General features: G+C 41.1%; 1 protein-coding gene across 1 annotated transcript in view; it reads left to right on the top strand.

Annotated features, from left to right (window-relative positions):
• The first annotated feature begins 7,882 nt into the window (after nucleotides 1–7,882).
• The window catches only part of garem (GRB2 associated, regulator of MAPK1), a 292,825-nt gene continuing 284,077 nt past the window's right edge, over nucleotides 7,883–16,630 (top strand). The window contains exon 1 of the mRNA XM_039754428.1: nucleotides 7,883–8,450. Coding sequence (XP_039610362.1) covers nucleotides 8,330–8,450 — 121 coding nt within the window. The 5' untranslated portion in view covers nucleotides 7,883–8,329. The remainder of the gene's footprint in view (nucleotides 8,451–16,630) is intronic.

The raw sequence follows: 16,630 nt of genomic DNA, 5'->3' as shown, positions 1-16,630 counted from the left end.
TGCAGCAGGCCCTGTAAAGGCTTGTGAGGGTAAAATGAATGCAGGGAACTTCTGGAGGAAAACCTTAAGCAATCTGCATGAAATCTGCCCCTTTGGACGAGAATTTGCTTTTCTGTAAGTCAACATCTACAAGTGTAAACCCAAAGTTACTTAGGAATTGCTTCAAAACAACGTCAATGTCCCAGAGTGGCCAAATTAGAGACCTTGATGCAATTCACAATTTTGGCTGAACTTAAAAAAGGCTTTCAACTCACAGTCCCCATGCAACCTCACACGGCTTCAGCGGTTTTGCAATAATGGGGAAAATGGCAGCGTCCAGATGTGCAAATCTGTTAGACAGAGAGAGACCTGTGCACTCAGACTAAAGACTGTAATGGCTGCCAAAGCTGCATCTACTAAATACTGCTTGAAGTAGTATACTTAATACTTAAGACATTAATTATCTTGTGTTTTACATTTGTTATTAATGTAGACTACTTTGCAGAGATCTGTCTTCACTTTAACATTAATGAGTCTTTTTCTATTGATCAATGTCAAAGAAGCCAAATTAAATCCACGGTGATTTAATATTGTGTAATAATAAAATGTGAAAACTTCTAAGGGGTGAATACTTTTATAGGCACTGTATTTATATACATTTAACAATTACATTCCAAGTTTTTTTGGGTAATTAACACTCCGTCTTTATTGTGCGCACTCAGCCCCTTGTGCATATTCTCTCTTGATGTTGGTTATTTGCACCTTTGGGTGCCCTCTGCCCCGACTTTGTCAGAGGGGTTTGGCTTCACTTGTCTCGTGAGAATGAATGAGGGGCACCTGGCTGATATACCTGCTGCCACCTTGCTGCCTGGGGTGGTGCTGGTGGGGGTGTCGTGGTTGTTATTGTTAGACGGGCTGGACAGATGGCCAGGGTTGATGCACACTTTTTATGGATTATTTCTAAATCTAATGGACCAATGTGCCGCCCTTTGTTTGCTCTGATGTTGCTAGTTGTAGATATTTTGAGGTAAGGTAGTTATTTAAGGTAAGGAAGAGATAAGTCCTGAGGTGGGCTATTTCTCCTCACTAACCATAGTGTGTTGCATGTTGATTAGCAAAGGCAATTTAGAATTTCACTGTATTTTGTACTTGTGACATTAATGACCCTGTGGGCCTATGTGAAATGACTGGAGCTGTCAGGAATAAGTATTAAACATTGCACCACCTCATTTCATACCTGCTTATACAACTTCAGATTCAGAAACGGGCATGAGACGACTCAGAATGAATTCAAGAAAGTAATCCAATCTGGACAGAATGCCAGACCATCACGGAGCCTTTCAATCACAGAAGCACTCGTATACTGTAACAAGGCACTTTAGATCACACGAGTCTAACTGATTTCTGGTAGGGCCACAGCTAATTGAAAATGCCATTTATTCAGATGGTACACTGGTATCTTCTTATTTCCAAATGATACAATTTTAGGTGCATTGACAATGCCAACTTTGCTTGGTATGACTGAGTAATGAGCGTTCCCTGGGATCGACTAGCATCCCAAATAGAGCTGTCTCCTACAACGTGCACAGTGCTTTTGGCACAGTCTTGTTCTTCAAGTATTCATGCTTTGAAGACTTCATTAAATTGATGGTTAGATTTAATTAGATGACTCGTTATTACTTTAATTTAATCAGAAGTTCATGCCAGTTTGTATTTTACTTTCCTAGTTAATTGCCAACTTTGTAGGCACCTTCTGAGTGAGTGTTTCCTACAATGGTCTGCCACCCCATTCTGGGTTGGTTCTTGCCTTGTGCCCAGTACAGCTAGCAAAGGCTCTTGACCACAATTCTGAACTGGACTACACAGGTTTGATAATAGATGCACACTATATAAAGCAGTAATATTTATATATCTTATGATTTGAGGTGAATTAGTATCCCTCTTAGGTTTTTCTGGATATTTTTTTCAAACAGCTAGTTTATGGTGAACTGACACTGATGCTAATGAAATGAAATGAATTGAACTGAACTGCTCTGCTATTGTTGCTTGCTCTTTGCTATCACAAAACCACAGCTTACTGTATAAAAATGGGCAGTTTTAAAGTATTAACAAGCAAGTGAATTAAAACAAAGCAAGCATGTAGCAACTGAAAACTGAATTGAAAAATAAGCCTCTTCATAAAGTAAAATCCTCATGATCGGTAATGTCTGAAATTGAGATAAGCCATCTAATTTAATGATGTATTTTCCTGGCTTCTAAAACAGAATCTGAGAACCAATTGAATGACAGTGAGTATCCATTACCGTCCACTACACCAGGGGTGCCCAACTCCAGTCCTGGATGGCCGCAGTGGCTGCTTTCTTAATTAGTGACCTGTTTTTGCTGCTAATTAACTTCTTTTGAATTCATTTTAATTGACTTGCGCTTGAAGATTCAGACCCCTCAATTGTTTCTTTTTCCATAATTAGCAGCCAAACAATAATGAGATACAAAATGAGCCAAAACAGGAAACAGCAAACTGTGACCATCATACAATATCTGAAAACCAGTAACGGCGTACTGCACGATAACGTGCAGTGAATACACTTGACTTGAGTATTCCTTGTTTCCATCCTCTTTTTCTGTACATTTAGCATTCATTTGCTCAGAGGTTGATGTGGTTGCTGCTTCCTGAGCAGCTCTTCTTTTCTCCGCCCTAGCTGCCCGCTTCTTCTCTTCTTTCGTCGGAATCTTTTCATGTTAAAACTGATTAAGTTAGTTTTTGTGTTGCAATTACTTAGTATATTTTTTTAAATTTTTCACCTAAGCTGGCACTTAAGTCTTCAATCTGCCTCAAGAATGATTAGTGAAGGTGGTAGGGAATGAGAATAGTGCCCATACGCATGCGCTGCACTGCTGCCCTGCTACGCCTGCCGAGAGTTGATTCTACAATAAAAATAAAAATAAAAAGAGTAATAAAAATCATCACCCCGAAGCAGACGTCATATAGTATATGTGTACCAAGTTTCAAGTCAATAGGTGAAACGGTTTGCGAGCTACGGGTGATTTAAAATCCTGGACAGACAAATGAACAGCCATGGTAGTAAACATATTAGAATATTAGAACATTAGAACATTAGAACACTCTAGACGTGAACAGGCCATTCAGCCCAACAAAGCTCGCCAGTCCTATCCACTTATGTCCTCCAAGAAAACATCAAGTCGAGTTTTGAAATTCCCTAACGTCTTACTGTCTACCACACTACTTGGTCACTTATTCCAAGTGTCTATCGTTCTTTGTGTAAAGAAAAACTTCCTAATGTTTGTGCGAAATTTATCCTTAACAAGTTTCCAACTGTGTCCCCGTGTTCTTGATGAACTCATTTTAAAATACAAGTCTCAATCCACTGTACTAATTCCCTTCATAATTTTAAACACTTCAATCATGTCACCTTTTAATCTTCTTTGCTTAAACTGTAAAGGCTCAGCTCTTTTAATCTTTCCTCATAATTCAACCCCTGTAGTCCTGGAATCATCCTAGTCGCTCTTCTCTGGACCTTTTCTAGTGCTGCTATGTCCTTTTTGTAGCCTGGAGACCAAAACTGCACACAGTACTCAAGAGGAGGCCTCACCAGTGCATTATAAAGGTTGAGCAGTACCTCCTTGGACTTGTACTCCACAGATCGTGCTATATAACCTGACATTCTGTTAGCCTTCTTAATGGCTTCTGAACACTGTTGGGAAGTTGATAGCTTAGAGTCCACTATGACTCCTAAATCCTTCTCATAAGGTGTACTCTCGATTTTCCGAATGCCCATTGTGTATTCAAACCTAACATTTTTACTTCCTATGTGTAATACTTTACATTTACTGACATTAAATTTCTTCTGCCACAAATCTGTCCAAGCCTGTATGCTATCCAAGTCCTTCTGTAATGTAGTGTAGTATATAAGAAGATAAAGAAAGGTGAAGGTCTCAGGAATGCTGATCTGCTCTTAGAAAACAGAAAATCCACAATTTCAGCAATGTCTGCTATTGCACAATGAGAGCAGCAACAAGCCATGGAATTAAAGAACGAGTTTATAATTAACAGCAAGAATCAGCACCTCATTAAGCAGCTGGTTGGAGTGAAATTGCTTGGAGTGTGAGGCCCTGACTTAGTTGGTCTTCTGTTGGCTCACTCGCTTCACACTTCACTTCTGTTTGGGTGCCATTTAAGGAAAGAAATGAAGCAATTCAGAGGAATGATGAAGAAATTCAGGGAAACATTTCTTAAAATTAAAATGAATTCAAAAGAAGTTAATTAGCAGCAAAAACAGATCACTAATTATGAAAAGGGTTAGGATGAAAACCTGCAGCCATTGCGGCCCTCCAGGACTGGAGTTGGGCACCCCTGCACTACACAGATCTGCAAAATTAAACTCATAAAAAAGTATTTTAATGGTGAAGAGTTATTTTGCCTTCATGAACACAAAAGAATGTATATGATTATGTCACATTTAAGTAAACATTTTTAAAAATGAAATAGTACTAGGGTGTTGTGCACTGTCGACTATACTTCCTTAGAAGGCTGGCGTCCTTCAACATCTGCAATAAGATGCTGCAGATGTTCTATCAGACAGTTGTGGTGAGCGCCCTCTTCTATGCGGTGGTGTGCTGGGGAGGCAGCATAAAGAAGAGGGACGCCTCACGCCTGGACAAACTGGTGAGGAAGGCAGGCTCTATTGTGGACACGGAGTTGGACAGTTTGACATCTGTGGCAGAGCGACGGGCGCTGAGGAGACTCCTGTCAACCATGGAGAATCCACTGCATCCACTGAACAGGATCATCTCCAGACAGAGGAGCAATTTCAGCGACAGACTGCTGTCACCGTCCTGCTCCACTGACAGACTGAGGAGATCGTTCCTCCTCCACACCATGCGACTCTTCAATTCCACCCGGGGGGGGGTAAACGCTAACATTATACAAAGTTATTGTCTGTCTGTTATACCTTCATTGTTATCACTCTTTAATTTAATATTGTTCTTTATCAGTATGCTGCTGCTGGAGTATGTGGATTTCCCCTTGGGATTAATAAAGTATCTATCTATCTATGTTAGCCATTATGGATGTAGTGAGAAGTTAAGCAAAATGACATCTTTTATTGGCTAACTAAAAAGATTTGCCCGTAAAGCTTGCATATTGTAATCTTTCTAGTTAGCCAATAAAAGGTGTCATTTTACTTAACTTCTCGCTACAAAAAATTAAGTAAAACTTAACAAACTACACAATTTATTAATATGCAGTATTGTTCTAAATTAATTTAACATGAAAATATTTAGTCAATCTAATATTTTTAAGCATATATGGAATGCATTCATTGACTTACATACAACTTCTCAAGTTTTTGTCACTTCTTAGATTTTTGATCCAAAGCTTTGTTTGGTGGCCAGTCATCTGTACAGTCTTTCTATGGTTATCCCTATTAATCATCCAGCAGACGTCTGCCATCATACTGACATCCCAGAGTTCCTGGTACCTTCTTTCCATGTCCTCGATATCCTGATGGACTCTTGCACTCTGCTCTTCCCTCACCACTCCCAAGATTTTCAGGGAAATATTCCAAATGTGAATCCAAAAATTGAACCTTGAGATACATATTGTAAAACAATTCCTTAAACTTAACTCATAAAATTTTCATAATTACTTTAAAGTTTGGATCTTAATTGTTACTTACAAGCTCATAAATTACTTCTTTGAATGAATGATACCCAAGCCCCCTTGTTCCTGGTTATTCATCATACCATCAAATTCTGCAACAGTCAAGTCCAGTAAAAATGTCCTCTTTCAGCTTAACCTCAGACAAATCTGGAAATGTTTGGCACTTGTACATAAATCAGGCTCCTTCTTTTGGTAGGGCTTTGACAAACTGCTCCATTGAACCAAGCTGAATATGAAGCGGTGGCAGCACCACCAAGTGAGATGATGTTTCTGGCACCAAGCGTAGGCTTTTTTCTAGCTCAGGGATGGGCAATGTCAGTCCTGGAGAGCCGCAGTAGCTACAGGTTTTCATTCCAAGCCATTTGCATAATTAGAAACCAATCCTTACCAATGTCAGACCTTATTTAATTTTATGGCTTGTTAGTCTGCAATGTAAGGTTCTTATATTGTATATTTTTTCCTTTACAAGGATATCATTCAAATGATTTAAAGCCTAAAATGGATAAGTTTCAGTCTGTTGCTTTTGCTATTAAGTGTTTTATTAAATCAAAAAGTGTATGATGAACACACACAGATGTAAATGGTAACAAACTAGATGGAGAATTGCTGGCTGCTTTGTCATTTACATCTTATTATTAACAAGGAGCTATTAAATACAGTGAATGCAGCTGTTTAAGATTGAAATAAGCAATTAAGGGTGGGGAACCTTAATAAGCAAGACCACTAAAATGAAGGATCACAATGTTACTTAACTAATAAGTGTTTCATCAGCAATAACTGGCTTCTCATTGAAAAAACAGGGTTAGAACAAGGACTGACATTGCCCATCCCTGTTCTTGCTGGTCATTCCTCCTGAACTCATTGTCAGCTCATTGGCGCGATGGTCCCACTCACAGAGAAAACACGGGAGTTTTGAATGCCCTGACTGCTGACCCAGTAAGACACACAAAGCTTTCATATCCTCACATAATGTATGAACCATATTATGGACAAAAAAATATGCTTCAAATATAGATATTAATATTTGAAAATATTAAATTCAAATAAATATCAATAAAAGGATATTTATTAATTATAATTAATTAATTAGATATTTATTGAAAGCAATAAAAAACTAATTCACTACAAAAAATGTTTTGTGAAAAAAGTTACATAATGAAGAAAATGGTTTTGATTTTTGAATTCAGCTCCTGAAAAGATATACAGTAAAAGTCATACTAAATAACCAAGAGCATATTTTCAGTATATACTGGTGTCACTGGCCTCCTCAGGGTCCCGAATGCAGGAGTCTAGTCTTACAGCAATGGTTGCAAAGCAGGAGACCAGTTCAGCACTGGATTAATTTATTTACACCACATACACTCATACTGGAATAATTTTGAGTCTCCAGTTAACCCAATCTTTAGAGATAGATAGATAGATAGATAGATAGATAGATAGATAGATAGATAGATAGATAGATAGATAGATAGATAGATACTTTATTAATCCCAAGGGGAAATTCACATAATCCAGCAGCAGTATACTGATACAAAGAAACAATATTAAATTAAATAGTAATAAAAATGAAAAGAATTAAAATAAAATTAATGTTCGCATTTACTCCCCCGGGTGGAATTGAAGAACTGAATAGATTCTGGGATAAAAAAACAAATGTGTAAAGACAACTCAGCACAGTGACGAGAAGAAACTACAAACTCCACACAGAGGGTGCCATTTAAAATTAGGTTGTGCCACTCGTGCCATACCCAACATTACTGAAGTGCCGGGCGAAATGCTGAAAATATGATTCCACGTGTTCAGTATTGTTTAATCAAAAGGAGGAATGTGATCGAAAGATAAGAAGTTTGCAGCCCTTGAAGGCTGACATCTTATTCAGATTTCAGACCTCCAGCACACGCGAAACGCGTCCCGTTAAGTGTAATACCCGTTTCCAGCTTGCCATCTAAAGGTTATTACAACTTTTTCAATAGAGCAGTTTTTAGATATCGCTGTATTTCAGTTATGGAAATAACAATTTACTAAATAAATGTCACTGCGCTCAAATTACACACGCGGGGTGCTGCTCTTTGTCACGGCAGTGCGCAAATTCGATATTTGAACTTTGCGACATATTTTGCATGAAGTGTAAATCCCAGGAAGCAGCGCAGTGTAACTGACACCTTTTGGAAAAACGTTTCGCTCCCGGCATTTTTTTTACTGTGTAAAGAGGCGTTTTAAGTTCCCTGCAAGGTTGAGGGTGCAGCTGAAATAGATCGGATGCCTTTTCTTCTCTCTTTTATTGACTGCGGCAGCCAGCAGCCTTGGGGCACTGGGAGCGAGCGAGAGCGAGAGTGGGAGTGGGAGAGGGTGGAGCGCGGCAGCCGAGAAAGCAGATTGCGAGTCAGCGATCCTTCTCCGGGCACAAGCGTGTTTGGTCTCCCTGCAACGAAGGAGGGGAGGCGGCGTCTATCGTTTGTTGCGCAGGCGTCCTGCCTCTTACACACTTCTAATGCCGTTCCATGGCGTTTGCTCTCAGCAGCACTCGGAGCCCAACCTGGACGACAACTCTCTGTAAAGTCCTGGGAAAACCGTGTCGCCGGAGAGGAGCCGCGATCAGCTCCGTGCTGAGAATGTGACTTCCTGCCGATGAAGCTGAGCTTGCAGCAAGGTTGATGTCAGCTAGCGACCATGGACGCTGGATTACTGCTCTATAACAATCTGAAAGATGTGAAATGGAGCACGACGTCTCTGCCACTAGACCGGCTGGTCAGCTCCTACCGGCTGCCGCAGATCGTCAGGCTGGACAGCGGTAAGCAGCGCAAGCTGATCACCGCCGAGGGGACTGGGAAAGGGCGTCAGGCCGAATGAGGCAGCTCCGTAGCAGAAGTTGTGGCTCGGAAGTGCATGTATACGGGGAAACAATTCTGGCTGATTTCCCTCGTTAATGTGGGAGCACAGACGCCGAGATGGTGTGTGTGTGTGTGCGCATGCGAAGGGGTTCGATTTCTAGTTTGGGACGGGGCAGAATTCAATAAAAGCTGTCATGTGTGTGACACACTCAAAATAGGCTCGTTCTCCTCAAACCTCTTTTATTTCCGAACGGTTGGCACCAGGCGCAGCTTTACTGTAGCAGTCAAACTGTTATTTTTCTAAAGTGGCTTAAAGCGCGATCTCCAAATAAGACCTTTTCATATTATGGCGCTATAGTGACACCAAGAATGTTATTGTTACCCACGTGTTGGCACACAGCGATCACCGCTGGGGGATAATGCGCCCTCCGGCTTCTAGCGTCACCATGTTGTGTACCCGTCCGGAAGCGGTGGCCGTCTAGACGACCGAGTCGGTCAGATTTGAATGGACTGACAAGGGCAAAGGGCATCTTCGTCAGATCAGTACGAAAACTTGAACTTAATGGCTGCACTGCACGCCGCTATAGAACAGCATCGGGAATGTCTGACGATTAGGGAACGCTTTGCCGAACCGAGCCCGAAGTTCATAAGGACTTTTATTTGCTTTTAGAAAGATGAACTCGACCAAGTCGTGACATTTACTGTTTTTTTTTGTTCCGCACTAATTGTAACTCCGAACCGGCTGAACAGGTTTTAATATTTATAGGATTTTACCAAAAATACAGAGGGCGGCACTGTGTAATCGGTAGCCTGTAAGAAATACATCAATAGTATCTAATGTTTATAAAATCCGCTGTGTTCTGTCTCTCAAGTCTCTTCAAAGAACTTTGACCTGCAAGTGAGCTTGTTCTGTTCTAGAGGACGTCACGCCTGTCTGGTGCGTGGATCGCAGCCCGCAGTACCGCCAATACAAATATGACAACTATTAATAAAAGACGCACATCTTTTAAATAGTAATTTAATGCAAAACGTATTGAATAAGCCGCACTTTGGAGGACGGTGACAGTGCTGACTCCTCCAATTCGTTGTAAATGAATTTCGAACCAATTCCAGGCATTGCTGAATGTCTGTGCGGACGTGAGCACGCGATCTATGAAATACAGCCGCTGCTTTGGGACCCTGGGACGCGGTGACTCGGGAATCGAGCCAAATTAGCAGTGATCGATTTAGGGTTTTTGGTCGGTTATCCTGCTGAATGGAAGGTCCGGACATTCCTTCCCCTCGCTTTATTACATCCACCTCATTTGTATTTGAGATAGTAGTTTTGTACTGAAGTGGTTTTCTTCCTTTTTTTTCCTGGAGTTAAACACACCATGGACAGCCATTAGGAATTGTTTTGATAAACTGAGTTATGAATACGGGGCAGCATGGTGGCGCAGTGATAGTGCTGCTGCCTGGGTTCGCACCTACCCCGGTAATCCCAGCGTGGAGTTTGCAGTCTCTCACCTTGTCAGTGTGGTTTCCTCACCACAGCCCTAAGACATGCATGCTATAGGCGAATTGGCGGTCCTAAATTGTCCATAGTGTGTGTTTGCCACGCAGTGGACTTGCACTTTGTCCAGGGTTTGTTCCTGTCATGCACGCTATGATAGATAAATAGATACTTTGTTCATTCTCTCATCGAAATTCAAGTGTACTGTAGCACAAACACATCAGTAAAGAATTGTTACAATGTATTACAAAGGGCAAGGAGAATAAAACATCAGTAACAAATAGTCAGCTGTTACAGTGTTGGAAGGTACAGTGGCGACGAGGTGATGAATCACTCATGTGGACAACAGCGTTATAAAATCTCACAGATCTTCAGATGACTGCTACATTTACTTCTCCGACTCTCCAAAATGTTGTGGAGAGGGTGACAGCTTATTGTCAGGGATGGCCTGCAACTTCTTCCCCATGCACCTTTCCACCACGATTCCCAGCGAGTCCACAGTCCTGTTGGTTCTTCACCAACATGTCCTGGCGCTTTGTGTTCTCCTCTGCCGTACTGCCTCCCCAACACACGGCGGCAAAGAAGAGGGCACAAGCAACAACTGTATGATAGAACACAGACAGCATTTCACTACATACATTGAACGATCTGAGTGTTCTGAGGAGAAACAGCCTGCTCTGCACCTTCCTGTAGAGGACAGCTGTGTTCACTGACCAGTCCAGTCTGTCGTCAAGGTGGACACCTAGATATTTATAAGTCTGCACCACCTCAGTATCTCCTCTCGGATGTTGACAGGCTGAATGGGAAGCTTAGACCTGTGGAAATCCACAGTCATCTCCTTGGTCTTCATTGTGTTCAGAACCGGGCAGTTCTTATTGCGCCAGTCACTGAAAGCTCCAGTCAGATCCCCGTATTCCCCTTCTTGCCCATTCCTTCCGCACACCACAGTAACTGTATCATCAGAGTACTTCTGAATGTGGCAAAAGTCCGACTAATGTTTAAAGTCTGCGGTGTATAATGTAAGTAGGAATGGAGCCAGGCTGCAGCACCAAATCCAACCCATAACTCTGGTCAGGACCAAGTGGGTTAGAAAATGATGACTATTGTGAATATGATGTTCTTTTTTCATCCAAATCACTTAGCCGGTCAGTCATCACTTATATTTGTTTAACCTTGTTGAAAAGGTGAAGTGGAGGCTAATTCCTGCCTTGCAGTCATTTTTTTTGCATTGGTTTGTTAATTAAGCTAAGAATATTTTCTTCATAGAAACAAGATAGAACAAAGTGAGCCGATGAGTGTCAGACCGTCAGCTCTCCTCCAACTTTTTTTGGCAGAGAATGTTGAACTTAAACATTGTTACAACCCTGAAAAATACATTTCCAGGGAAGATGGTAGACATGAACTGACAAGCTGCTGCTTGGTCACTCGCCACTTCTCTAAAGGTTTCTTTCTTTGTGCTGAAAACTGTCATCCCACTCCCACACCAACAGAGCACTTCCTCGCTGCTGGTAAAGCACCCCATTCCACTCATGACAGCCTGGTACTCCACTACTGCCCACTAAAGCTTCTCATCCCGACTCGCACCAGCCTGCCGCTCCATTACTTTCCATGATTGCTCTCCCAGACCACCCCTAAACCAGCCTGCCCCTCAGTCGCTCTGTGGTAAAGGCTATTCCTCTCACCCTACACCTTGCTTGTACTCTGCTGCTCTCGTTCCACCCCAACTTACCGCCCGAGTTGCTGCATATTGAAACGTCTTTCCCTTTTAAACTCTTCATATGCGAAACTCAGGAAACAGGTCTTTGCTGCTGCTGCTTGTGAAGCTTTTTTTTCAGTGGCACTTCATATACATCCATCAGTTTTCTGGGTATGGTATACCTGTAATAAAAGCATTGTAAATCATTGGGAGGTCGTTTTGTGTTTGGGACAAATCAGAGTTTCCAATTAACCTAAAATACATGTCGTTGGGATGTGGGGGCAAACAAGAGTTTTCCCATACATACAGTACATGAGGAGGTCTTTATGTGGTCTTTGCTTGTCTTTCCAGTACTTGTGTGGCACCATGCTGACTACATACATGATCCATTTTGGGTTTGGGTGGGTAGTAGCCTAGCCCAGCAGCACTATAAAATAGCTCTTATTCATCCATCTATCCATTTTCCAACCCGCTGAATCCGAATACAGGGTCACGGGGGTCTGCCGGAGCCAAACCCAGCCAACACAGGGTCATTTCAAAATATACTTCTTGCTTGCATGTGCAATTTGCAAGTTGCTTTGGATAAAAGTGTTGCTTAGTACTGTAAACAAAAGGCATCAGGGAGATAATAAAGGGCTGGGGATCAGAAGTGACTTTGATTAATGTTAGGCAAATTAGATAGATAGATAGATAGATAGATAATAATAGAAATTCACATACTCCAGCAGCAGCATACTGATAAAAAACAATATTAAATTAAAGAGTGATAACAATGTAGGTATAACAGACAATAACTTTGTATAATGTTAACATTTACCCCCTGGGTGGAATTGAAGAGTCGCACAGTGTTGCGGAGGAACAATAATAATAATAATAATAATAATTCATTACATTTATATAGTGCTTTTTTATCATCTCCTCAGTCTGTCAGTGGAGTAGGATGGTGACAGCAGTCTGTCGCTGAAGCTGCTACTCTGTCTGGAGATGATCCTGTTCAGTGGATTCTCCATGATTGACAGGAGCCTGCTCAGCACCCGTCGCTCTGCCACGGATGTCAAACTGTCCAGCTCCATGCCTACAATAGAGCCTGCCTTCCTCACCAGTTTGTCCAGGCACAAAGCGTCCTTCTTCTTTATGCTGCCTCCCGAGCACACCACCGCGTAGAAGAGGGCATTCGCCAAAAACCGTATTAATGACTAATGACACATGTACGTCAACGTCCTTCAGTGCCTGTCTCAGGCAGACAGGGATCAAATTCCTTTCCGTAGCAGAGTGCCGTCGTGTTCTGAATTGATTCCTGAAATTAATGTCGGCGCCATTCTTTAAATAACCTATGGGGCTGTAAGAGGTGGGACCTCTGGAGTCAAACAGGAAATTACATCAGCAGTTGTTCAGTCTGCAGGTGAAAGAATGGAGGCTGCTAGTGACCACACTTCCCCGTGGAATTGGTGCCCATATGCTTACCTCAGTAGTGTTGCATGGGTGGTCCCTGTGCACGCATGTGGGACAGTACAGTAATCCCTCCTTGATCGTGGGGGTTGCGTTCCAGACCCCCCCGCGATAGGTGAAAATCGGCGAAGTAGAAACCATATGTTTGTATGGTTATTTTTATATATTTTAACCCCTTATAAACTCTCCCACACTGTTTATAAATATTCCCTGCACAGTTATATAGCATAATCCCTTTGTATTCTCTTAGATATTAGGTAAGTTTCATTGAAATTATGTATGTAAACACACTGTTTCTATACAGTAAAACCTAAATATTATTTTAAAGATATCGAGTGTCTCCGATACGACATATGTTACAGCCATTACGATAGACAGGCCACCAGCAAAAAATACGTACAATGCAAGAAAAATAGTATACAGTAAATGTGTGTACAGTGACACTAAACGTACGTACATGTACTAAGTACTGTAAGTAGAAAATTTAATTATGGTTACTCACCAACAATGACACAATGACTTGTCTGATAACAATGAGTTTAATTTTACTGCACAACAAAGGAGAGCGTTACAGCTCTTCCAAAGTAGCCACTTCAGGTGACTGTGTAGCACCACCGTTATTCTTCTTCAATCCAAATCCCTAAAGCAGATTCCATCCAGACTACTGCTTTATTACATCCACTTACAACTTGTTTTGCACCCTGGTTAAAAGGACACTGCGGCCGTAGATCTTATATTCCTTTCCTACTTTTTAAATAAAAAGAATCGTAACCTCATTGAATCTGTAATGGCGTCCTACAGCGGTGTAGCTTTGCCCTTCCTTCAACAAATCCAAAACGTTTACCTTTTCGGCAATCGTTAACATCTTCCGTTGGCGCTTGGGCACGGCCCCTGAAGCAGTAGCAGGAGCAGATCGTTTTGGAGCCACAGTGAAGGGCTTGACTATGCACAAAGATAAACACAAAAGAGCACAAAAGTTAACTCTTTACACAGCGAAACGCGTTGATGCTGAATGAGCGAGACGAGACTTCCTGGTTAACACCGCATTCAGCACACAGGAACTTAACTGCGTGCTCTGATTGGTTAGCTTCTCAGCCATCCGCCAATAGCGTCCCTTGTATGAAATCAACTGACCAAACCAACTGAGGAAGCATGTACAGGAAGTAAAAAGACACATTGTCCGCAGAAACTGCTAAGCAGCAAAAAATCTGCGTTATATATTTAGCGATGCTTACATATAAAATCCGCGATAGAGTGAAGCCGCGAAAGTCGAAGCACAATATAGCGAGGGATTACTGTAGATCAGTGAATGCTGCTTTTATTAGGCGCATCATGAACCAAACCATTTGCAGGGTCAGCTGTCAGAATCGGGACCTCCTCTGATCCCACTGTTACTTGTACAATGTCTCAGTGTCAAGTCTTTCCTATGCTCATTCAACTTTAACTTTTACTTTCTCATATACATAGTATAGAGAAAGTATAGGAATCGTGAAAAAATTCAGATTTTGATGAACCTTGACGTTTCAGACCTTCCTAAGTCTGAAAATGCCATTTTTGAAATGATGTCTGTCTGTGTGTAAACATGAAAACACTTTGACCTCAGTCAAGGAGATTTTGTACACCTGCTTTTTATCAAAAATAAGGAACCCTATTAACTTTTTGGCCACTTTGGGCAACCGGAAGTGGTACTTTAACTGAATACTTTCACAAATTTTCAAGTAAACTATGGTTATAATTACAGATAGATGATTCAAATTTTGTATAGATATTTATAATGATAAAAAACAAGCAGATATGAAATTTGAGAAAAATTGCTCAACCGGAAGTAGTATTTTATTTAAACAACCATCAGACTTTTTTGTATCATGGAAATATAAATGTGCACATGATATTAAAAGCTGTATTCAATATAACGCATATTCTTTCAATAACTATTATTAATTTTATTTTAACTTTGTACATCATCAGTTTAACAATAACATGTAAACACTGAACATGCCATCTAAATATAAAGATGTAATGGGAATAATAAGCTGCTACATCCCCATTGTGTTCCTGGTAATACTGTTTTCACTGCACTCTGTAAACGTGGCAACTTTGAGCATGTGAATGAATGAGTGAATCAGCCATTCATTGTCACACTCTCTTACAAAATAAAGATGTTTAGGATGAAAAACTACCATCCACAGGAATGTTCCAGTAAGAACCTTTACGCAGTTAGATCCATAACAGACTCCATAGATAACCATGAATAGATGGTAACAGATTTGTAAAATAACAATGGGGTCCTGGATTGTAAAGGACTCTTACTGCACACAATAAGACAGGCTCAGTTCAGGATCTTTTGATCTGTTGTAAACTGCTAGGTAGCCCACTGCACATTAACAATTTCTGTTTTGTCTACATAGGAGGAACATTTTAAATCCTCTAATTATAATAATAATATGAGCAGAGTTCTTTCCACAATGTAAAGGCTGTTTGTCAAACAATGGCTCTATGAAGAACCACATAAGCCAGTAATGAACCATTTCAGAACCATTATGTTTAAGAATGTTCCCCCATCTGTTGTCTAATCCAGTTAGTCCAAGTCTGCATATGGTGCCAGTCCACGGCTGAGCACACACTGGCACACACTGATATGTAAACCAGGTCAGTTCAGGGTAACTAATTAATTTGTCACACACGTCTTTAGGTTGTGGGGAGAATCTGCAACCTTCACACAGGCAGTACCTAAAGTGGAATCTGAACCCACGACTCTGGAGTTGTGAGACAGCAGTGCTATCCACAATGCCACCATGCCATCCCTTTTTTATACATAAAATGGTAAAATATTTTGGTGAACTTTGGGCTGCAAAATTATAAATTGCAGGAGTCTATATTGCTGTAGGTTTCCTTTGATTGTGAGTTGTCTTCATACCTGGGTAATTTACTTACCATAGTGATTCACAATCATTATATGACCCGTCATTTCAATACAGAAGGCATCTGGCAAGACATTTGTTTTGATTGCTAACATTTTTTATCTTAAGGAGATGCTTAACATTTGAAAAAGTCAAATGCCGGCCACACTTTTAACAAAATGGACATGTGTGCTGTAATTTAACCTCTACAGCTTTCAGTATTGATGTAACAGTCAAGCATGAAATCTGAAAGACGTCCAGCCAAAAATACTCCTCTGTCTGCTAAAGCTGTTTAATCGAGTGTGAACAGCTCTGGTTATTCTCTTATTGTCTGTCCTTTGACCTCTGCCAATGTTCTGAGGCCACCTGGTCTATAGTTGAGTAACTGTGGGCTGAAACCTCTCCATACAGCATTGGGTCGATGCTAGTAAGGCTTCTGGTCCATGATGGGCACACTTACACACAATGACCCAATTTAGGGTTGCCAATTATCCTAACACCCATGTCTGTGGAATGCTGGGATAATATGCAAGCTACACGCAGGGCTGAGATCTGACTCCAGGTTTTTGAAAGTGTGAGGCAACAACATTAATCAATGTGTTG

This window comes from Polypterus senegalus, chromosome 5 (assembly GCF_016835505.1).
Source record: "Polypterus senegalus isolate Bchr_013 chromosome 5, ASM1683550v1, whole genome shotgun sequence".
Lineage (NCBI taxonomy): Eukaryota > Metazoa > Chordata > Cladistia > Polypteriformes > Polypteridae > Polypterus > Polypterus senegalus.
The sequence above is the reverse complement of the archived record's forward strand: the minus strand, read 5'-3'. Positions and strand labels throughout refer to the sequence as shown.